Here is a 22,918-nt window from a genome sequence, read left to right on the forward strand (position 1 = left end):
GGATGGGACGGGAGAGGGGGCAAGATGTGACTCGTGCTTGGACACTGAGCTTTTCCAGTTACAAGCAGTTCACACTGATAAATGGTGCCTGAATCCTCATTTCAGACCCACCCAAAATACTGAGGGACTTTTTCCTGAAGTGAATGAGATGGGTTGCTACATTAATTTTAGATAGACTGTACAACCAGCCAAGAATTTGAGAAGGCATATTACCTTAACATACGGCAAGATGTGACATATTATGACAGTCTCCCTGCAATCTACTGGCAAGTTTTCACAGAAATCTGCAAGATAGAGTACTGCATGTTAGAGAGTTATTCTCAAACAAAACAATGGAGTCAGAGAAAAGTACAGCACAGAAATAGCCCATCTATTCTGTGCCGATCCATTTAAATTGCCTACTCCCATCAACCTGCATCTGGACCATAGCCCTCAATACCACTACCATCTGCGTACCCATCCAAACTTCTCTTAAACGTTGAAATCGAGCTTGCACGCACCACTTGCGCTGGCAACTCGTTCCACACTCTCACCACAATGATAAATCAATAAAGTTTAACAGATTAAGCAATTGCTGAAAAGCATCTGCCTTAATATTTGTATCTTCTCACAAGATAGTGGCAAGAGGAAACATACATTCTGAAGCACAATTTAAGTCGCACAAGGAAAAGCAAGGCCAGCACCTGCAGTGTAAACATCAAGAGTCAGACAGCACAGGTTCAATTCTGGCACATCTGTACATTCTCCCTGGAGTAAACCCCGAGGGAAAAATCCGGAGCCGGATTCTCCGAGGCAGTCCGACGTTCAGTTCAACGCTGACTGGCAACTCCTGCGAGGCCACTGGTACCAAACTGTATCGGTCTCTGCCGATCCTTTAGATTCATCAGATGCCTGGAGAGGGGGAGCCTGCTACATGGGCAACAGCTTACTCTCCATATCATACTGCCCTGGCTTACGTATCACGTAGACAGCTGCACGTAACATCCATGGTGGACCCTGACCAACGGAGGGCCTCGGGTTAGGCAGTCAGTGGTACAAACGTAAAGAACAGCATTCACTCTTTTTCACAATCTCACAACCTTTCAAGACTCTGCACAAGCAATGAAGTGCACTTTGTAAGGAGCAGCCACCATCGGAACATGAAGTCAAGTGGCACACAATTCCTTTCCATTTGCTGTCATCCAGTTCTGGGATCAGATCAGGATGCCAAAGGGGAGGCATGCTGGCATGCTGTTCTCACTTGGAGAAGTGTCACCTGGATATGTGGTACCACATTAAATAGAGTCATAGAAAAGCACAGCGCAGAAAAGGCCCTTTGGCCCCTCTCGTCCATTCTGAACAATTCAAACTGTCTACTCCCATCTGCCTGCAGCAGGACCATAACATCCCCCCCGCCCCATATCCGTACTATCCATGTACCTATCCAAACTTCTCTTAAATATTGAAATCAAAACTGCATGGACCACTTGTGCTGGCAGCTCGTTCCACTCTCATGACCCTCTGTGTGAAGAAGTTTCCCCTCATGTTCCCCTTAAGCTGTCACCTTTCACTCTTAACCCATGACCTCTGGTTGTAGTCCAACCCAACCTCAGTGGAAAAAACTTGCTTGCATTTATCCCATCCATACCCCCCCATAATATTGTACCTCCATCAAATCTGCTCTCAATCTTCTGCATTCTGAAGAATACAGTCCTAACCTATTCAATCTTTCCTTCTAAGTCAGGTCCTCCAGACCAGGAAACATCCTTGTAAATTTTCTCTGCATTCTTTCAACCTTGTTTACATCTTTCACAGGAGTTCAAAGTTCAGGGGTGTCCAGGGAAGGGGTCGCACCTCTGGTGAAGGGGCTTGTCGTGTCTATTCCGGGGCAGCTCACTCACCTTTGCTCCCCACCGGACACTCATCTCTCCCCTATGGCTGCAAGCAGCCATTTGCATGTGACAGCAGTCTCATACTCCGGTGAGATTCGGACAAGCCAGTCCTAGCACGCAAAGTCAGCCTCAGTGGACTGGGTGGGTGCGATCTACAGTAAACCCAACGGCCAGGAAGGTGGCTCTGCATCGCTCTGTGGAGAACTAGGGGCATGAAAAGACACAGAAAGCGTCCTGGTCATCCACTGCAAACAAGAAGACCCCAGTTTCTTCTGGCGCTTGTTCATACCACTGGACCCGGACTTCTGAGGCCAAGAGAGTGGAACTGCCACAGTGCAAAGAGTTTTCCATTTTAAAAACTCTCCCGCACAGGTTTCCTGTCATCGTCGGACAAAATGTGCAACCACCATGTGTACTATACACAACCTTGACATTTGTCTCCTTACAGGCAGCCACAAAGCAAAGGAACCCAACAGAACCTATTAAAAAACAGAAAACCGTCAATCACACAATGCGCAGGAAAAAAAGACAAATTGTGCAGACAAGAAACGGAAGCAAATAATGTTCAGGACTGCACTGCAAAATGCCAGGTTGTACAGCTGGATCAAAGGCTCATCTCCACTAGGAAAGTTACAGGCACAGATTGCAGTGTCATTGCCCAGAACAAGAGTCTATTACTAAAGTAATTGATAGTTGTTTCTGCTGCCAGAAAGTTGTCACTGTGCTTCACCAACAACATCTTAACCGGATGGAAAAGACAAGAATGAGAATTCCCAACCAACCTTTAACTTTGTTGGCCCCAGCTGCTCGCACTTCAGCCTCACAATCTTTCAACAGGTCTTGGAAAGCAGGAACCAGATCATTTTCCGCAACTTCAGGACCCACGGTTTTCTGAAGCTTTAAAGGCAAGAGAAACTGAATGAGTAACAAAGATAGAGCGGGTTTCAATAGCAGCAATCTGTGCATTAACACGTGAACAGAGGAATCACAAAGACAACACCATCTTTCTTTTCCACGCTCGTCTCGCTGCTGCCATCAGGTAGAAGGTGCAGGAGCCTCAGGACCCTCACCACCAGGTTCAAGAACAGTTACTACCCCTCAACTATCAGGTAGAAGGTGCAGGAGCCTCAGGACCCACACCACCAGGCTCAAGAACAGATATTACCCCTCAACCATCAGGATCTTGAACTACAGGGGATCAGTACACTTAATCGATTGAGATGTTCCCACAAGCAATGATCTTACTTTAATTACTCTTTACCTTGTTATTTCATACTCTTGTTATTTATTGCTATTTATTTATATTTGCATTTGTACTTTATCTTTTATTGATCCTGTTTACAGTTACTATTCTATAGAAATTGCTGAGTATGCCGACAGGAAAATGAATCTCAGGGTTGTATGTGGTGACATGTATGTACTCTGAAAATATGAACTTCAAAATTAAAAATATGAACTATACTTTAGCTACAGACTTCACTGCAAGATTAGTTTATACGTGATCTTGAGCGTAGAAAGTGCCTTTTGTGATGGTCTGTCATTAGCAATGATAGCAGAACATTATAAATACAATAAACTCCGTACCGTTCTAATGCAATTGTTTTCCAGTAATGGGTTGGTGCCAATTTCACAAGTGCTCTGGCAACCTTTATCTTGTTCTGGCATATTTCCCCTTCCTTTCCAGTCCTGATGAAAGGTCTTGGCCCAAAACGTCGACTGTTTATTCACTTCCATAGATGCAGCCTGACCTGCTGAGTTCCTCCAGCATTTTTGTGTGTGTTACCTTATATGGAGCTTATTTTTGAACACGGGTTAGTTATCGTATACAGACAGACAATATAAAGTCTTTGCCTGTTCCAAGGGTAACAATCCTAAACTGACAAAATGGCTGTGTTTTCTGTGTGCTTTTGAAACCTGGTCCATCTGTAATCTGCTTTAATTTTCGATCAGGTTTACAGTTTTGAATTATGTAATTTTATCATGGGTGGCGGGGTGGAAATACATCTCTACCAAGAGAGGTGTAAGGCATTCCTTCCCTCCGCTAGCCTGCAGGTCACCCTTGGGCAAGGTGTAGCACCTGCTTAGCCAACCCCACCCCCCAATCAGGGTCACGTGAAGCTATGGGGTAAGAGGAAAGAAACCCAGAGAAATGTTGCCATTGTGTTCAGATGTTTATCAATGAGTGGATACCTCATGCTCTGGTAAAGAAATAAATGAGTGGGGAGAAAAAGGGAATGGTTAGATAAATGGTGTCCATTTAGAAGCAGCATTCTTTAGTGTTACCCAGGTAAAACAGCTGTAATGATCTATCCTTGATAAAATATCCACAGATAAACCAGCTGCTTCAGTACAGATTTTACACTCATACAGAACAGAAAGATTTAATCTCAATGCTTTGGGTGGGACCGGAATTTCCTGGCCTTACGAGATGGAATTTTAAATTTTTAAAGAAAGGCAAAGTTGAGAAAATATTGTCGTTGATGGCTCTGAATCCAAAAGTATGGTACGCAGACAATAACGTGAGCAATTGTAATCAGCTAATTTCTCAGGTCAAAAAAAACAACTAAATAATGTTATTTAATCATTAAATAATGCTTCTTAATTGTTAAATAATGTTAACCTGATCGTTAATGTTTGCAATTAACCTGTGTAGGCAATGTGCCTTTATTTTGAGGATTTGTATTACACTGTGGTGAGAAAAGCACGGAGATTTCAGTTGATCCGAGTGTTTTCCCAGGCTAGGAAAGCCTAAGACTAAAGGGCATAGATTTAATTGGAGACACAGAACAGAACAAGCTGTTCCGGCCCTTCAAACTGCACTGCCAGTAAGCCACCAACTTGTGCAACAATCTACAATGACCCTTTAACCTACTAACCAGAATGCTTTTGGACTGTGCGAGGAAACCGGAGCACCAGGAGGAAGCCTGAGGCAACAAGTTTTATACTGAGAACAAAGACCATCTGGTTCAAAAACTATAAACACACAGGAGATTCTGCAGATGCTGGAAACTTAGCACAAAATACTGGAGGAACTCAGCAGGCCAGGCAGCATCTATGGAAATGAAATAAACAGTCGCTCTTTCAGGCTGAGACTGCTCTTCAGGGCTATAAATCTGCCGATGACACAACTATTGTTGGCAGAATTTCAGATGGTGACAAGGAGCCGAAGAGGAGTGAGATAGATCAGCTGGTTGAGTGGTGTGGCAACAATCTGGCACTTGTCAGTCAGACCAAGGAACTGATTGTGGACCACAGGAGGGTGAAGTTAAATCACCACCTCCCTACACCATACCCGGTCTGTGTGAAGTCAGCAGTGGGAAGGAACCAGCAAGGTCCAGTTCATCAAAATTTTAATTAAATTAATTAATTAATGCACTACATCACAAAATTTACTACAATGACAGTAAAACCAAGGAACTGATTGTCGACGTCAGGAAGGGGAAGTCAAGGGAACATACATCAGTCCTAATCAAGGGGACTGTGGAAAGGGTGAGTAGTTTCAAGTTCCTGAGTGTCAAAGTCTCTGAGGATCGTCCTGGCTTTTCGACCTTTCGGCTCATTTTTAAACAGAACTGAAGTTCCCCTTAACTTCCTCTAGTCAAAAGTGAAAAATATCAGTGTCATCAACCTGTGCACGTGCTGAATCCCCAGATCCCTGGCACTATGCCAACAAGTTTGTTCTAAACCCCTGTCACAGGATTATCCTTCAGATACACTGAAAAAGATCTGAGCTCAATTCAGACCAACTTTGTTCTATTTCAGATCCATGTTTGAAAACAGGCTAATTAAATGAATCTGGAAAGAAATCTCAGCACCTTTTGGCATGTCAGTCAATTATATTAAAACTACGCAGGTGCTTGATTTAAAGATTTTTTAAAACTATATTAGAGGAACTAATCGTGTTTTCATGACTTTTGACAGAATCAGAAGGGATTCCAGCTGGAACAGAAAACTTAAAGACTAGTTTTAAAACATAAATGCACCATATCATCATACCAAAGAGATGCACTTTGTGCTGTAGCAATAACACGTACCTCAGAAAATTTGTCTGCCACCACATAGCGAACACACCAGGATTCATCGTCCACTGCCTGCCGGAGGATCGGCATCACCAACGCTTCCAGGTCTTCCTGGGGCAGCAGCTGGGCTATGCTCACACAAGTCTCAACTGCCAACAGCCTCACCGAATCCTGTGAAAAAGATGTTCAAACCGGGTTTGAGCTGGTTCTTCATTAAAAAACAAAATTAATTTACTGAAGTTAACATTAGGAAGAACTAATCTCATCAAAAAATTCGTAAAAATAAATACTGACAATATAACGATTGTTTCCCAGATGATATCCGTTCAGATCACCTAGAAAGTAGCAACAGGTTTCATTACTTTGCAATGTGTGCTGGAATCTTCCCAGGATACAAGTACTGGAGTGTATCAACATGCAACCTTTGATGGAAGCATTCCTTGGATTAGTATATTAGCAAATGTCATGACAGTGCAAAAATTTATTGATGAATCAATTTTCTTTCTCCTGCTCTTGAAGCACCACTCTCTGCTGAGTGAATCTCCAAGCTAATCACCCAAGTGGTCACTTTTCACCGTAGGATATAGGAGCTGAATTAGGCCATTTGGCCCATCGAGTCTGCTCTGCCATTTCATCATGGTTGATCCATTTCACCTTCAGCCCAATCTCCTGCCTTCTCCCCATATCCCTTCATCGAAACATGGAAATCTACAGCACTTTACAGGCCATCCGGCCCCAAAGTTGTGCAGAGCAAGTAACCTACTCGAGAAACTGCCTAGAATTTCCCTACCGCATAGCCTTCTATTTTCCTAAGCTCCATGTACCTATCTAAGAGTCTCTTAAAAAACCCTGTATCCATCTCTACCACCTTTGTTGTCAGTGCATTCCACACACCCACCACTCTCTAGGTGAGAAACTTACCTCTGACATCCCCCTTATACCTATTTTCAAGCACCTTAAAACTATGCCCCCTCATGTTAGCCATTTCAGCCCTGGGAAAAAGCCTCCGGCTATCCACACGATTAATGCCTCTCATCATCTTATACGCTTCAACCAGGTCACTTCTCATGTCCTGACTAATCAAGAATCTATCAACCTCTCTGCCCTGAATATACCCAATGACTTCTCCTCTGTGACAATGAATTCCACAGATTCTCTGGATAAGGAAATCCTTCCTCATCTCCATTCTAAATGGACAAACCTCTGCTCTGAGATTGCTTCCTCTGGTCTTAGGCTGTCCCACCATAGAAAACATCCTCCCCATATCCACTCTAGAGGCCTTTTAGTATTTGACAGGTTACAATGAGATCCCTCCCCCTCATTCTTCTGAATTCAAATGAGTACAGGCACAGAGCCATCAAATGCTCCTCGTACGACAAGCCTTTCAATACTGGAATCAGTTTCGTGACCCTCCTTTGAACCCACTCCTGTCTTGGCACACCCTTTGTTCGATAAGGGGCCCAAAACTACCTTCAATATTCCAAGTGAAGCCTTATAAAATGTGAACATAAAACAAAATCTTGTTTTGATATGCTAGCCATCATTGGTGGGGTCTGAACCTGGAGCAAGTGTGAACATCTCCTTGGCTACAGATGTGAAGGTTTATTTCCAGGAGTCACTGGACAGTAACCAGAAGAGAAGCTTACTCAACACCAAGGAGCACACATCCAAACGTTAACCAGAAGCTAGGTGAGGGTCAAAGTATCCATCCCAGCTCCCGTTCAGCGTACCATTTCTGTACGACTCTGGCTCCTTAGTACACGAGGATACTGCGGACTGCGTCAAGCCTTTTGCCCGGGATACTTTAGGTTGGAGGAATATGAAAGGACACACACTGATTAAACAGTTCACTCTTCAGGCAAAAGCCTCAAGATAACCACCTTCTTGGAGGAGCATCTCCAGCTGGAGTACTGGAATGGTGTAATCATGTCGATAGATTGACAGGCACCGCTTCCATCTGCTGTGGACAAAGGAACTTTATAAAGCAGGGGCTCCCAACCTGGGGCCCCTCGGTTGATGGTAGGGGGTCGATGGCGTAAAAGAGGGTTGTGAACCCCGGTTACAAAGGTGAACAGATGGTGCAGACTACGACAACAGAAACTTTGCAAGCAGGAAGTGGCATTAACAAGGCGTAGCATATTGAGTACATGGACGTATTAACCGGATGCAACTCAGTGCTTTGCCACGGACACACCATCCGTACTAATCTTTCCCACCTCCAGCTCATCCATACAGTAAAATGCAAGCGGTGATGTGGGGTGGGGGGGAATTGCTCCAGTGAGCGGAATGACAGACAGCCTGTGAGCGGAATGAGCCAAGTGCTCTCCGTTATTTCACACACTGCCATGACGTGTGGGATACAGAGGCTCCTCAGTACAAGCAATTGATACACATCTGACTTAAAGCCAAGGTGACAGCAGCAGCTTCAGCAAGATAAATCATGACAAGCCATGGGGAATAAGATCACCTTTCTTCACTATAATCCACGCTTCCCTCATCCACGTCACCTGCATTCCCACCCCACAAGCCTTTCCAGCGCATCAGTGTCTGTAGCCCCCACCACCCACAATAGACTCCTAGACTAATCTCAATCCTCCGCTATCTGCAAGGGGCCTCTGCCACTAATCACACCCCCCTTTCCCCACCCCACCCTTCAGGTTTCCACGCCACTCATTCATCCTTGTCGCTCTCCCCGAAAGCAAGATAAGGTCTACACTCGCCCATTTGCCTCCGTTCAGGGCTGCAAACAGTTCTTGCAGGCGAAGCGGTGCTTTCCTCTCGGGGCTATTCGCTGTATCTGGAGCTCCTGCCGTGGCCTCCTCGACATCGGAGGACCAACACAGATGGGGTTGGGGGGGGGGCGGTTCTTCATCGAGCACCTTCTCTGGGTCCGCTGCGACAGCCGGGGTATCCCAATGGCCACCCACTTCAATTCGACTTCCCGCTGCCACCCCAGTGTCTGCTCTACAACTACATACCTGCTCATCAGAAGCCAGGGAAGTGAAGAGGGGTGGAATGTCACTTTTCAAAAACTCCAGCTCCAGAACCTTTGCAAATTCACCCAACTTTGATGCTGCTGCCTGGCGGACCACTGGTGTGTCATCTGAGCACAAGCTGTGGAAGAGTCTGCAGAAAGAATAAAATTAAAGGTCACATAGGAGTAGTCGCCCATTGATGCAGAACTTAACAATTCGCAAGCAGAAATACAAGCACTCAAAATTGACATTTTTGCAATTAATGTTTCTAAATCAGAAGCTAGTAAAATATTTTGCTAAACCCATCATCATTATGTGCTGCGTCATATGCTATGGGTGGTCACGGTCTTTCCATGACCCTGATTGTTCTCTGTAAAGTTTTCTAGAGAAGTGGTTTGTCATTTCCGCCTTCTGAGCAGTGTTTGTCTTTACACGGTGGGTGACCCCCCAGCCCATTATCAATACACTTCAGAAACTGTCTACCTGGCGTCAGGGGTCGCATAACCAGGACTTGTGATTTTTAACCGGCTGCTCATCCACCACCTGACCCCATGGCTTCACCTGACCCTGATCGGGGCGGGGGCGGTGGGGAGGGGTTGATGGTATCGAAGCAGGAGCTACACCTTGCCCAAGGGTAGCCTGCAGACCAGCAAAAGGAAGCCTTACACCTCCTTTGGTAGAGACGCATCTCCACCACACCACCCAAAAATCCAATATTTGTGGTATTCAGATTTTATCCTGAGAAATACTTCAAGATAGCAACAGAATATAGAAATTTACAGCACATTACAGGCCCTTCAGCCCACAATGTTGTGCTGACCACGTAACCTACTCTAGAAGCTGCCCAGAATTTCCCCACCATACAGCCCTGTCTTTTTCTGAAACAACTGACTGTGTCTGAAATTTTACACAAATGACACCACAAAAAATTTTAATTCAGGGAGTAAAGCGGCTGGAAGTGAACCCCAGATGTGGGACTCCTGCACTTGGAGCAGAACAGAGCCATTGGTTGTGGACTGCAGGGGCACACAGTTACCAAAGCAACCTTCTCGTCCGACAAAACTCAAACACCTCCGAACAGGTGAAATCCTCTGCGCGCCAGATTAATCAAAATGGCCCTGAAGCAGAGCAACAGGCTTGACAAGACACGGCTCTCAAAAAGAGCACGCCTTTGTAAATGACAAGGCCACTTCAACCCCACAGCCGAGAGTAAGCGATGAGCACCACTCGACTATGATGCACCTCGGCTTTTGCTCCTTCCTCACTAAAAACACACAAAAAACCTTCAGTTTATGTCATTAAAAACAAAAATGCCACACTTTCTGTGCTATTTTGGGGCTGATTATTCTCTAAACTAGAAACTTCTACCCACTCAGTTAAAACAAGGTCCTGTCCACCATGGTGGTAGCATCTTATCGCCAATAAAACCAAATTATACCGAAATTGGGTGGCAGGAAGGAAATACGTCCCTGCCAAAGGAGGTGTAAGGCACTCCTTCCCTCCACTGGCCTGCAGGTCACCCTAGGGCAAGGTGTAGCACTCGCTTAGCCTCCCCAATCAGGGCTACGTAAAGGCGTGGGAGCAGGTGGTGGACGGTTGTATGAGCAGCAGGTGCAGATCTCAACTCCTGACACTGACACCAGTCAGACAGTCTCTGAAGTGTATTGATAATGGGCTGGGGGTCACCCGTCTTGTAAAGACACACGCTGCCCAGAAAGAAGGAGATGGCAAACCACTCGTGTAGAAAACTTCGCCAAGAACAATCGTGTCCACGGAAAGACCCACGATCGCCCACACCATACGACACGGTACATAATGAGCGATACTACAGGATGTAGATTTTCTACAATAATACTGTAATATTCCTAGCTAACTTCTATCATGTTCATCTGCAGCATTCCAAGGGAGGAAAGTACTTACTGACGCAGCTCGGTCTTTACAGAGCTGGATACCCGAGGGTAGCAGACACTGAAAAGGCTGCATGCCGAAGTCCTGGACGTGAACCAGTCACCACAAGTCAGGCGCTTGACCAGTGGCACAAAGTGGACTTCTAGGTCTGCAGGAGAGTGCTCGTGGGAGATGGCTCGCAGTGAATCGATGGCTTTATCTCGTACTACCGATTTTTCCACCGTTGCCAGGTTCTCCAAGGGAGGCTGATTAGTGGGAAAGAATTAAACTGAAACACATCTTCGTTTTACTCTACTTCTAAGAAACACAATATTTAGAAACAATCTTTAAGATAAATTCTTACATTGCTGAGAATTAGGAATTCTCATAAAGAACATGAGACAGAGAAACATTTGAAGGTAGAACAATATAGAGCCGTGCTGGAGGACAAAACACAAACCATCAAAAACTGTATAAATCAAAGGACATATTTTCTCAATCACAGAAATTCCCAAGGTTCCTAACCAGAAAACACTGTACTAATATTAAATGGAAATTACACTGTCATGTTCCTAATTATCAGTAATTACTATTTCATCTTCAAATTAAGTACCAATAATTGCTCATCCTATGAGGTTTTAATATGCAAATAAACATGAAGCTGCCTGTCATAATAATTTTGCCAAAGTTTGAGGGAAGTCCATGGTCATCCACTTTGTAAGAAGAAATAAAAGTGTAAACTACATTCTAAATTGGGAGAAAATTCAAGAATCCGAGGTGCAAAGGGACTTGGGAGTCCTCGTGCAGCATTCGCTAAAGGTTAACTTGCAGGCTGAGGAAGGCAAATGCAATGTTAGCAGTCATTTCGAGAGGACTAGAATATAAAAGCAGGGATGTAATGTTAAGGTTTTATAATGTATTGGTGAGTCATCATTTAGAGTATTATGAGGAGATTTGGGCCCCTCATCTAAGAAAGGAGGTGCTGACATTGTGTGGAGTTTCAAGGAGATTCACAAAAATAATACTGGGAATGGAAGGCTTGTCACGTGAGGAGCCTTTGATGGCTCTGGGCCTGTACTCGCTGGAGTTCAGAAGAATGAGAAGAGACCTCATTGAAACCTATCAAATGTTGGAAGGTCTGAATAGAGTGGATGTGGAGAGGATGTTTCCTATGGCAGGGGAGTCTAAGGCTAGAGGGCACAGCCCCAGAATAGAGGGATATCCTTTTTGGAATGAAAATGATGAGGATTTTCTTTAGCCAGAGGGTGGTGAATATGTGGAATTCTGGGCCACAGGTGGCTGTGGGGGACAAGTCATTGGGTATATTTAAGGCAGAGATTGATAGGTTCTTGATAGGTTCATGGCATCAAAGGTTACTGGGAGAAGACTGGGGAGTGGGGCAGAGGAGGGGAAAAAAGGATCAGCCATGATTGAAAGACAAATTGATAAGACTCTTGATTAATCGCAGCATGGAAGGATACAGGGAGAAGGCAGGAGATTGGGGCTGAGAGGGGAAAATGAATCGATGGGCCAAATAGCCTAACTCTGCACCTATATCTTATGGAACTATTCAAACAACAACTGCGCCCACGTTCCAGTTTAGAATTGCAGCCATCACAGGGGCTCCGAGAAAACATTTCTGAATTGCTATTTTCTGTAATACAAAGCCACGCCATCTCAGCGTTCTTCAAGAAACACTGCTAAGAGTTTGTGATATTTTATATACAGCCCCCACCCACACATGAGCAAATTGGATTCCTTACGTAAATGCTTTAAGAATTCTCTGCCTGTACTCGCAGGTAACTTTACACAAAAAGAAAACATTTTTGAAAGGAGTATCAATACAAAAAGAACGTACACACTCTATACGCAACATACTGACGCTGGAATGTCTAATTTGGAACCACTGCAAACAATAAAGTAAAACATGCAACAGTACAGTACAGAAACAGGCCATTCGGCCCACAATGTTGTGCTGAACCAGCTAAAAAGAAAATCAAAAACCACCAAGAACTAATCCCTCCTACCTGCACAATGTCCATCTCCCTCCATCTTTCTCATACCCATGTGCCTATCCAAAAGTCTCTGAAAAGTCTCTACCATCATACCAGTCAATGTATTCCAGGCATCCACCACTCTGATGGTAAAAAAACTTACCCCTCACATCCCCCTTGAACCTACCTACCCACTCTCACCTTCAATGCATACCTCTGGTATTAGACATTTAAATCCTGGGAAACAGATACTCCTCTCTACTTTATCTATGCACATGCTTCTCATAGTCTTACAAACCTCTATCAGATCTCCCCTCGGCCTCCAGCGCTTTAGAGAAAACAACATAAGCTTATCCAGCTCTCATGATCGCATGTCCTCTAAACCAGGCAACATTCTGGCGAACCTCTTCCGCGTCGACCCCAAAGCCCCAACATCTTTCCTATAGTGGGACAATCAGAACTGCATGCAATACTCCAGACGTGGCCCACCCAGAGTCTGATAAAGTTGCAGCACTTCCTCTAAAGCAGGCAGCATCCTGGTTAAACCTCATTGATCGAGCTACTTTGGTGGTTTCATAAATTGATTTCATTATTTTAATTCTGAATTGTCCTATGACGAACTGATCACTGAAAATCATTTCAATTTGAACTATGCCCTGTAATAGACTGAGGCCCTCGTTATTTAATTTCAGAATCTTGTTCCCCATTATGGGTATTTAAAAACAATACAAGTATGTTATTTTAAATAAATATTTAATGCATAGGACCATTGCATCTGGGCATTAAAATCTGTATTTTGTTTCCCCCGGTTGGGCTCATGTTGAACGGATATTTGGTCAATACAGAGCAGAGGTTTCAGTGTTCGGGGGACGGTATCAGTCCGTGTAGGTTTTCCAACAGGCTGCGCGGGTGAACCTGGATCAGGGATAGAGTAACCACACTTCACTGTAGCAATTCTCAATGATACACCCCTCCAATATTTCAACCAGGTCCTGAAGAAAGGTCTCGGCCAGAAACATCAACCGCTTACTCTTTTCCACAGACGCTGCCTGAGCTGCTGAGTTTCCCCAGCGTTTTGTGAGAGTTGCTTTGGATTTCCAGCATCTGCAAACTTTCTCGTGCCTACAAATATGTTGGGGTGGCACAAAGCCTCATCTGCCTCAAAGATTTTATTGCAAACAATAAAAGCAGAGAGGGTTCTGTATGTGTCCATTTACCCCTCATTCAAGCAACCCATCATAACAAAGAAAGATTACAGGGACATTGCCGGGTTTGGAGGACCTGAGTTATATGGAAAGATTGAATATGTTAGGACTTTTTTTTAAACTTGGAACATAGAAGATTGCAAAGAGATATGACAGAAGGAGACACGATTATGAGGGGTTTAGATAGGGTAAATGCAAGCAGTCATTGTCCACTGAGGTTGGATGAGACTGCAGCTAGAGGTCATGGGTTAAGGGTGAAAGGTGAAATGTTTAAGGGGAACATGTGCTGAACTTTTCTATGACTCATTATTAAGTCATTTACTTTATCATTGCCTGTGGAACCCTGCTGCTTTGAGAATCATCTTCTGGAAATTAACCTTTATTAAGACAGTAATACCACTTCAATGGCATTAACCGCGTGTCCGTCCTGTGCAGTGCTTTGTAAATGTACGTCCGCTCTTACCAGCAAACAGTGAACATACTCCGGTCCGCCAACGAGCACCGTGAAGCTCCCTAGTTGCTCCGCTAATGCCAGCAGTGCCTCGTCTTCATCGAAAATGGTGTCTGCATCGAGACGAGAAATCAGTGGCAAGGCGACTCTGAGAGGCAGCCCAACCACACGCAGCTTTGTACCTACCAGTCAGAAGTGGGAGCAGCTCATTCCCGGTACGCTCTACCCCCAAGGCCAAGGCAGTTGTGGACAGTTGCTTTATGTTGTTCAACCGTAACTGGGGAAAGGAAAGAAATGAAATTGATCAATGCCATCCAACCCTGAACAGAATTCTGGAAAAAAAAAGATATTTTGCTTAAACTCTGCTACAATCAAAAATACACCACTAAGTGCCCCTTGTAACAATTAAATGCAGGTAATGGCGAACAGAACAGAAACCCATAGCAGAAAGCATTATTTCCAGAGCAGAGTGCGGTTATTGTTGTGACAGAAAGATTGGATCTCATGATTTAGCGATTCAATCCATTTCTTGCTTGGGCATTGTTGTGTATGTGGCCGGGTTACACAATAAAACGATAAATAAAAATGCTAGAGACTGGAGCCAAGTTAACAGGGTTTTTCTCACTGACGGAACCCGAACTGAACACAGATATACAGATCAATACGCGCCTAATAGCGCATGCTCAATAACGCGTTACTACGACATAAAATAGTCCCATGTTATACAGTAGGCTATACGGTACAGGTATAATTCATTAGTACAGTTGATGAGGTTCAGTAATAACACTGGCCACTCCACTGGGCAGCGCACAACATTATTCTCGTCAGCACAAGGTCCGAGCCCAGTCATTAAATGGTTTCTCTTTCTACAGATGCCGAGCCTCTGCTTTGGACACCCATTTCCATGAATACAGGACCATAATTCACTGAAAGTGGTACCATGGGTAGATATGGTCATGAAGAAAGCTTCTGGCACCTTGGCCTTCATAAATCAAGGTAAGTTTGGATGTTATGTTGAAATTCTATAAGACAGCAGTAAGACCTAATTTGGAGTGTCGTGTGCACTTTCAGCTGCCTACCCACAGGAAAGATGTCAGTAAAGTTGAAAGAGTACAGAGACGGTTTATAAGGATGGTGCCAGGACTGGAGGACCTGAGTTATGAGGGAAGATTGAATAGGTTAGGCCCTTATTGCTGGGAACATAGAAGATTGAGAGGAGATTTGACAGAGGTATGAGGGATCTAGGGTAAATGCAAGCAGACTTTTTCCACTGAGGTTGGGTGGGACTACAACCAGAGGCCATGGTTTAAGGGTGAAAGGTGAGAGGTTTAATGGGAACATGAGGGGGAATTTCTTCACTCAGAAGGTGGTGAGAGTGTGGAATGAGCTGCCAGCACAAGTAGTGGATGCGAGCTCGATTGAATTGACTTTATTACCAACATCCTTCATATACACGAGTAAAAATCTTTATGTTACGTCTCCGTCTAAATGTGCAATTTATAATAAAAGGAGGGAAGGAGTGCCTTACACCTCCTTTGGCAGGGACGTATTTCCTTCCTGCCACCCAATTTCGGTATAATTTGGTTTTATTGGCGATAAGATGCTACCACCATGGTGGACAGGACCTTGTTTTAACTGAGTGGGTAGAAGTTTTTAGTTTAGAGAATAATCAGCCCCAAAATAGGACAGAAAGTGTGGCATTTTTGTTTTTAATGACATAAACTGAAGGTTTTTTGTGTGTTTTTAGTGAGGAAGGAGCAAAAGCCGAGGTGCATCATAGTCGAGTGGTGCTCATCGCTTACTCTCGGCTGTGGGGTTGAAGTGGCCTTGTCATTTACAAAGGCGTGCTCTTTTTGAGAGCCGTGTCTTGTCAAGCCTGTTGCTCTGCTTCAGGGCCATTTTGATTAATCTGGCGCGCAGAGGATTTCACCTGTTCGGAGGTGTTTGAGTTTTGTCGGACGAGAAGGTTGCTTTGGTAACTGTGTGCCCCTGCAGTCCACAACCAATGGCTCTGTTCTGCTCCAAGTGCAGGAGTCCCACATCTGGGGTTCACTTCCAGCCGCTTTACTCCCTGAATTAAAATTTTTTGTGGTGTCATTTGTGTAAACTTTCAGATACAGTCAGTTGTTTCAGAAAAAGACAGGGCTGTATGGTGGGGAAATTCTAGGCAGCTTCTAGAGTAGGTTACGTGGTCAGCACAACATTGTGGGCTGAAGAGCCTGTAATGTTCAGTAAATTTCTATATTCTGTTGCTATCTTGAAGTATTTCTCAGGATAAAATCTGAATACCACAAATATTGGATTTTTGGGTGGTATGCTGGAGATGTGTCTCTACCAAAGGAGGTGTAAGGCTTCCTTCTGCTGGTCTGCAGGCCACCCTTGGGCAAGGTGTAGCTCCTGCTTAGAAACCACCGACCCCCCTCCCCCGCCCCCACCCGATCAGGGTCAGGTGAAGCCATGGGATCAGGTGGTGGATGAGCAGCCGGTGCAGATCACAAGTCCTGGTTATGCGACCCCTGACGCCAGGTAGACAGTTTCTGAAGTGTATTGATAATGGGCTGGGGGTCACCCACCTTGTAAAGACACACACTGCCCAGAAGGCGGAAATGACAAACCACTTCTGTAGAAAACTTTACGGAGAACAATCAGGGTCATGGAAAGACCGTGACCACCCATAGCATATGACGCAGCACATAATGATGATGGGTTTAGCAAAATATTTTAGTAGCTTCTGATTTAGAAACATTAATTGCAAAAATGTCAATTTTTAGTGCTTGTATTTCTGCTTGCGAATTGTTAAGTTCTGCATCAATGGGCGACTACTCCTATGTGACCTTTAATTTTATTTTTTCTGCAGACTTTTCCACAGCTTGTGCTCAGATGACACACCAGTGGTCCGCCAGGCAGCAGCATCAAAGTTAGGTGAATTTGCAAAGGTTGTGGAGCTGGAGTTTTTGAAAAGTGACATTATACCCCTCTTCACTTCCCTGGCTTCTGATGAGCAGGTATGTAGTTGTAGAGCAGACACTGGGGTGGCAGCGGGAAGTCAAATTGAAGTGGGTGGCCATTGGGATACCCCGGCTGTCTCAGCGGACCCAGAGAAGGTGCTCGATGAAGAACCCCCCCCCACCCCATTTGTGTTGGTCCTCCGATGTCGAGGAGGCCACGGCAGGAGCTCCAGATACAGCGAATAGCCCCGAGAGGAAAGCACCGCTTCGCCTGCAAGAACTGTTTGCAGCCCTGAACGGAGGCAAATGGGCGAGTGTAGACCTTGTCTTGCTTTCGGGGAGAGCGGCGAGGATGAATGAGTGGCGTGGAACCCTGAAGGGTGGGGTGGGGGAAGCGGGGTGTGATTAGTGGCAGAGGCCCCTTGCAGATAGCGGAGGATTGAGATTAGTCTAGGAGTCTATTGTGGGTGGTGGGGGCTACAGACACTGATGCACTGGAAAGGCTTGTGGGGTGGGAATGCAGGTGACGTGGATGAGGGAAGCGTGGATTATAGTGAAGAAAGGTGATCTTATTCCCCATGGCTTGTCATGATTCATCTTGCTGAAGCTGCTGCTGTCACCTTGGCTTTATGTCACATGTGTATCAATTGGTTGTACTGAGGAGCCTCTGTATCCCACACGTCATGGCAGTGTGTGAAATAACGGAGAGCACTTGGCTCATTCCAGTCACAGGCTTTCTGTCATTCCGCTCACTGGAGCAATTGCATGATTTCACACCTCCCCCCCCCACCCCCACATTACCGCTTGCATTTTACTGTATGGATGAGCTGGAGGTGGGAAAGATTAGTACGGATGGTGTGTCCGTGGCAAAGCACTGAGTTGCATCCGGTTAATAGGTCTACGTACTCAATATGCTACGCCTTGTTAATGCCACTTCCTGCTTGCAAAGTTTCTGTTGTCGTAGTCTGCACCATCTGTTCACCTTCGTAACCGGGGTTCACAACCCTCTTTTACGCCATCGACCCCCTACCATCAACCGAGGGGCCCCAGGTTGGGAGCCCCTGCTTTATAAAGTTCCTTTGTCCACAGCAGATGGAAGCAGTGCCTGTCAACCTATCGACATGATTACACCATTCCAGTACTCCAGCTGGAGATGCTCCTCCAAGAAGGTGGTTATCTTGAGGCTTTTGCCTGAAGAGTGAACTGTTTAATCAGTGTGTGTCCTTTCATATTCCTCCAACCTAAAGTATCCCGGGCAAAAGGCTTGACGCAGTCCGCAGTATCCTCGTGTACTAAGGAGCCAGAGTTGTACAGAAATGGTACGCTGAAGGGGAGCTGGGATGGACACTTTGACCCTCACCTAGCTTCTGGTTAACGGTTGGACGTGTGCTCCTTGGTGTTGAGTAAGCTTCTCTTCTGGTTACTGTCCAGTGACTCCTGGAAATAAACCTTCACATCTGTAGCCAAGGAGATGTTCACACTTGCTCCAGGTTCAGACCCCACCAATGATGGCTAGCATATGAAAACAAGATTTTGTTTTATGTTCACATTTTATAAGGCTTCACTTGGAATATTGAAGGTAGTTTTGGGCCCCTTATCGAACAAAGGGTGTGCCAAGACAGGAGTGGGTTCAAAGGAGGGTCACGAAACTGATTCCAGTATTGAAAGGCTTGTCGTACGAGGAGCGTTTGATGCCTCTGTGCCTGTACTCATTTGAATTCAGAAGAATGAGGGGGAGGGATCTCATTGCAACCTGTCAAATACTGAAAGGCCTCTAGAGTGGATATGGGGAGGATGTTTTCTATGGTGGGACAGCCTAAGACCAGAGGAAGCAATCTCAGAACAGAGGTTTGTCCATTTAGAATGGAGATGAGGAAGGATTTCCTTATCCAGAGAATCTGTGGAATTCATTGTCACAGAGGAGAAGTCATTGGGTATATTCAGGGCAAAGAGGTTGATAGATTCTTGATTAGTCAGTGCATGAGAAGTGACCTGGTTGAAGCGTATAAGACGATGAGAGGCATTAATCGTGTGGATAGCCGGAGGCTTTTTCCCAGGGCTGAAATGACTAACATGATGGGGCATAGTTTTAAGGTGCTTGAAAGTAGGTATAAGGGGGACGTCAGAGGGAATTTTCTCACCTAGAGAGTGGTGGGTGTGTGGAATGCACTGACAACAAAGGTGGTAGAGATGGATACAGTAGAGTTTTTTAAGAGACTCTTAGATAGGTACATGGAGCTTAGAAAAATAGAGGGCTATGCAGTAGGGAAATTCTAGGCAGTTTCTCGAGTAGGTTACTTGGTCTGCACAACTTTGGGGCTGGATGGCCTGTAATGTGCTGTAGATTTCAATGTTTCGATGAAGGGATATGGGGAGAGGGCAGGAGATTGGGCTGAAGGCGAAATGGATCAACCATGATGAAATGGCAGAGCAGACTCGATGGGCCAAATGGCCTAATTCAGCTCCTATATCCTACAGTAAAAAGTGACCACTTGGGTGATTAGCTTGGAGATTCACTCAGCAGAGAGTGGTGCTTCAAGAGCAGGAGAAAGAAAATTGATTCATCAATAAATTTTTGCACTGTCATGACATTTGCTAATATACTAATCCAAGGAATGCTTTCATCAAAGGTTGCATGTTGATACACTCCAGTACTGGTATCCTGGGAAGATTCCAGCACACATTGCAAAGTAATGAAACCTGTTGCTACTTTCTAGGTGATCTGACGGATATCATCCGGGAAACAATTGTTATATTGTCAGTATTTATTTTTATGATTTTTTTGATGAGATTAGTTCTTCCTAATGTTAACTTCAGTAAATTAATTTTGTTTTTTAATGAAGAACCAGCTCAAACCCGGTTTAAACATCTTTTTCACAGGATTCGGTGAGGCTGTTGGCAGTTGACGCTTGTGTGAGCATAGCCCAGCTGCTGCCCCAGGAAGACCTGGAAGCGTTGGTGATGCCGACCCTCCGGCAGGCAGTGGACGATAAATCCTGGCGTGTTCGCTGTGTGGTGGCAGACAAATTTTCTGAAGTACGTGTTATTGCTACAGCACAAAGTGCATCTCTTTGGTATGATGATATGGTGCATTTATGTTTTAAAGCTAGTCTTTAAGTTTTCTGTTCCAGCTGGAATCCCTTCTGATTCTGTCAAAAGTCATGAAAACACGATTAGTTCCTCTAATATAGTTTTAAAAAATCATTAAATCAAGCACCTGCGTATTTTTAATATGAATTGACTGACATGCCAAAAGGTGCTGAGATTTCTTTCCAGATTCATTTAATTAGCCTGTTTTTAAACATGGATCTGAAATAGAACAAAGTTGGTCTGAATTGAGCTCAGATCTTTTTCAGTGTATCTGAAGGATAATCCTGTGACAGGGGTTTAGAACAAACTTGTTGGCATAGTGCCAGGGATCTGGGGATTCAGCACGTGCACAGGTTGATGACACTGATATTTTTCACTTTTGACTGGAGGAAGTCAAGGGGAACTTCAGTTCTGTTTAAAAATGAGCCGAAAGGTCGAAAAGCCAGGACGATCCTCAGAGACTTTGACACTCAGGAACTTGAAACTACTCACCCTTTCCACAGTCCCCTTGATTAGGACTGATGTATGTTCCCTTGACTTCCCCTTCCTGACGTCCACAATCAGTTCCTTGGTCTTACTGTCATTGTGGTAAATTTTGTGATGTAGTGCATTAATTAATTAATTTAATTAAAATTTTGATGGACTGGACTTTGCTGGTTCCTTCCCACTGCTGACTTCACACAAACCAGGTATGGTGTAGGGAGGTGGTGATTTAACTTCACCTTCCTGTGGTCCACAATCAGTTCCTTGGTCTTACTGACAAAGTGCCAGATTGTTGCCACACCACTCAACCAGCTGATCGATCTCACTCCTCTTCGGCTCCTTGTCACCATCTGAAATTCTGCCAACAATAGTTGTGTCATCGGCAGATTTATAGCCCTTAAGAGCAGTCTCGGCCCGAAACATGGACTGCTTATTTCATTTCCATTGATGCTGCCTGGCCTGCTGAGTTCCTCCAGTATTTTGTGTTAAGTTTCCAGCATCTGCAGAATCTCCTGTGTGTTTATAGTTTTTGAACCAGATGGTCTTTGTTCTCAGTACAAAACTTGTTGCCTCAGGCTTCCTCCTGGTGCTCCAGTTTCCTCACACAGTCCAAAAGCATTCCGGTTAGTAGGTTAAAGGGTCATTGTAGATTGTTGCACAAGTTGGTGGTTTACTGGCGGTGCAGTTTGAAGGGCCAGAACAGCTTGTTCTGTTCTGTGTCTCCAATTAAATCTATGCCCTTTAGTCTTAGGCTTTCCTCGCCTGGGAAAACACTCGGATCAACTGAAATCTCCGTGCTTTTCTCACCACAATGTAATCCAAATCCTCAAAATAAAGGCACATTACCTACACAGGTTAATTGCAAACAATAACAATCAGGTTAACATTATTTAACAATTAAGAAACATTATTTAATGATTAAGTAACATTATTTAGTTTTTTTGACGTGAGAAATTAGCTGATTACAATTGCTCACGTTGTTGTCTGCGTACCATACTTTCGGATTCAGAGCCATCAACGACAATATTTTCTCAACTTTGCCTTTCTTTAAAAATTTAAAATTCCTTCTCTTAAGGCCAGGAAATTCCAGTCCCACCCCAAAGCATTGAGATTAAATCTTTCTGTTCTGTATAAGTGTAAAATCTGTACTGAAGCAGCTGGTTTATCTGTGGATATTTTACCAAGGATAGATCATTACAGCTGTTTTACCTGGGTAACACTAAAGATTGCTGCTTCTAAATGGACACCATTTATCTAACCATTCCCTTTTTCTCCCCACTCATTTATTTCTTTACCAGAGCATGAGATATCCACTCATTGATAAACATCTGAACACAATGGCAACAGTTCTCTGGGTTTCTTTCCTCTTACCCCATAGCTTCACGTGACCCTGATTGGGGGGGTGGGGTTGGCTAAGCAGGTGCTACACCTTGCTCAAGGGTGACCTGCAGGCTAGCGGAGGGAAGGAATGCCTTACACCTCTCTTGGTAGAGATGTATTTCCACCCTGCCACCCATGATAAAATTACATAATTCAAAACTGTAAACCTGATCGAAAATTAAAGCAAATTACAGATGGACCAGTGTTCAAAAGCACACAGAAAACACAGCCATTTTGTCATCTTAGGATTGTTACCCTTGGAACAGGCAAAGACTTTATATTGTCTGTCTGTATAAGATAACTAACCCGTGTTCAAAAATAAGCTCCATATAAGGTAACACACAGAAAAATGCTGGAAGAACTCAGCAGGTCAGGCTGCGTCTATGGAAGTGAATAAACAGTCGGTGTTTTGCGCAAGACCCCTCATCAGGACCAGAAAGGAAGGGGGAAGATGCCAGAATAAGAACGTGGGGGGCGGGGGGTGTGGAGGAGAAGGGGAATATTCTAGAAAGTGATAGTTGAAGGAAAGTTCGTGGGAAAGGGTTCACACAAAATGCAGGGGGAACTCAGCAGATCAGACTGCATCTATGGAAGTGAATAAGCAGTGGATGTTTT

At 44.6% G+C, this 22,918-nt stretch overlaps 2 protein-coding genes across 2 annotated transcripts in view; one reads left to right on the forward strand and one right to left on the reverse strand.

The window, feature by feature from the left end:
- Nucleotides 1-16,015, reverse strand: part of LOC140203576 (serine/threonine-protein phosphatase 2A 65 kDa regulatory subunit A beta isoform-like) — a 63,111-nt gene extending 47,096 nt beyond the window's left edge. Inside the window, exons 1-8 of the mRNA XM_072269621.1 lie at nucleotides 16,010-16,015; nucleotides 14,589-14,679; nucleotides 14,415-14,515; nucleotides 10,786-11,018; nucleotides 8,869-9,016; nucleotides 5,906-6,061; nucleotides 2,654-2,768; nucleotides 214-284 (exon numbers count right to left, since the gene is read on the reverse strand). Of these exons, the coding sequence (XP_072125722.1) occupies nucleotides 214-284; nucleotides 2,654-2,768; nucleotides 5,906-6,061; nucleotides 8,869-9,016; nucleotides 10,786-11,018; nucleotides 14,415-14,515; nucleotides 14,589-14,679; nucleotides 16,010-16,015 (921 nt within the window). The remainder of the gene's footprint in view (nucleotides 1-213; nucleotides 285-2,653; nucleotides 2,769-5,905; nucleotides 6,062-8,868; nucleotides 9,017-10,785; nucleotides 11,019-14,414; nucleotides 14,516-14,588; nucleotides 14,680-16,009) is intronic.
- Nucleotides 16,016-16,407: 392 nt separating this feature from the next.
- LOC140203577 (uncharacterized) overlaps nucleotides 16,408-22,918 on the forward strand; it is a 38,259-nt gene continuing 31,748 nt past the window's right edge. The window contains exons 1-3 of the mRNA XM_072269622.1: nucleotides 16,408-16,427; nucleotides 17,260-17,407; nucleotides 20,231-20,392. Of these exons, the coding sequence (XP_072125723.1) occupies nucleotides 16,408-16,427; nucleotides 17,260-17,407; nucleotides 20,231-20,392 (330 nt within the window). The remainder of the gene's footprint in view (nucleotides 16,428-17,259; nucleotides 17,408-20,230; nucleotides 20,393-22,918) is intronic.

The sequence above is a fragment of the Mobula birostris genome, chromosome 10 (assembly GCF_030028105.1).
Source record: "Mobula birostris isolate sMobBir1 chromosome 10, sMobBir1.hap1, whole genome shotgun sequence".
NCBI classification, from domain to species: Eukaryota; Metazoa; Chordata; class Chondrichthyes; order Myliobatiformes; family Myliobatidae; genus Mobula; species Mobula birostris.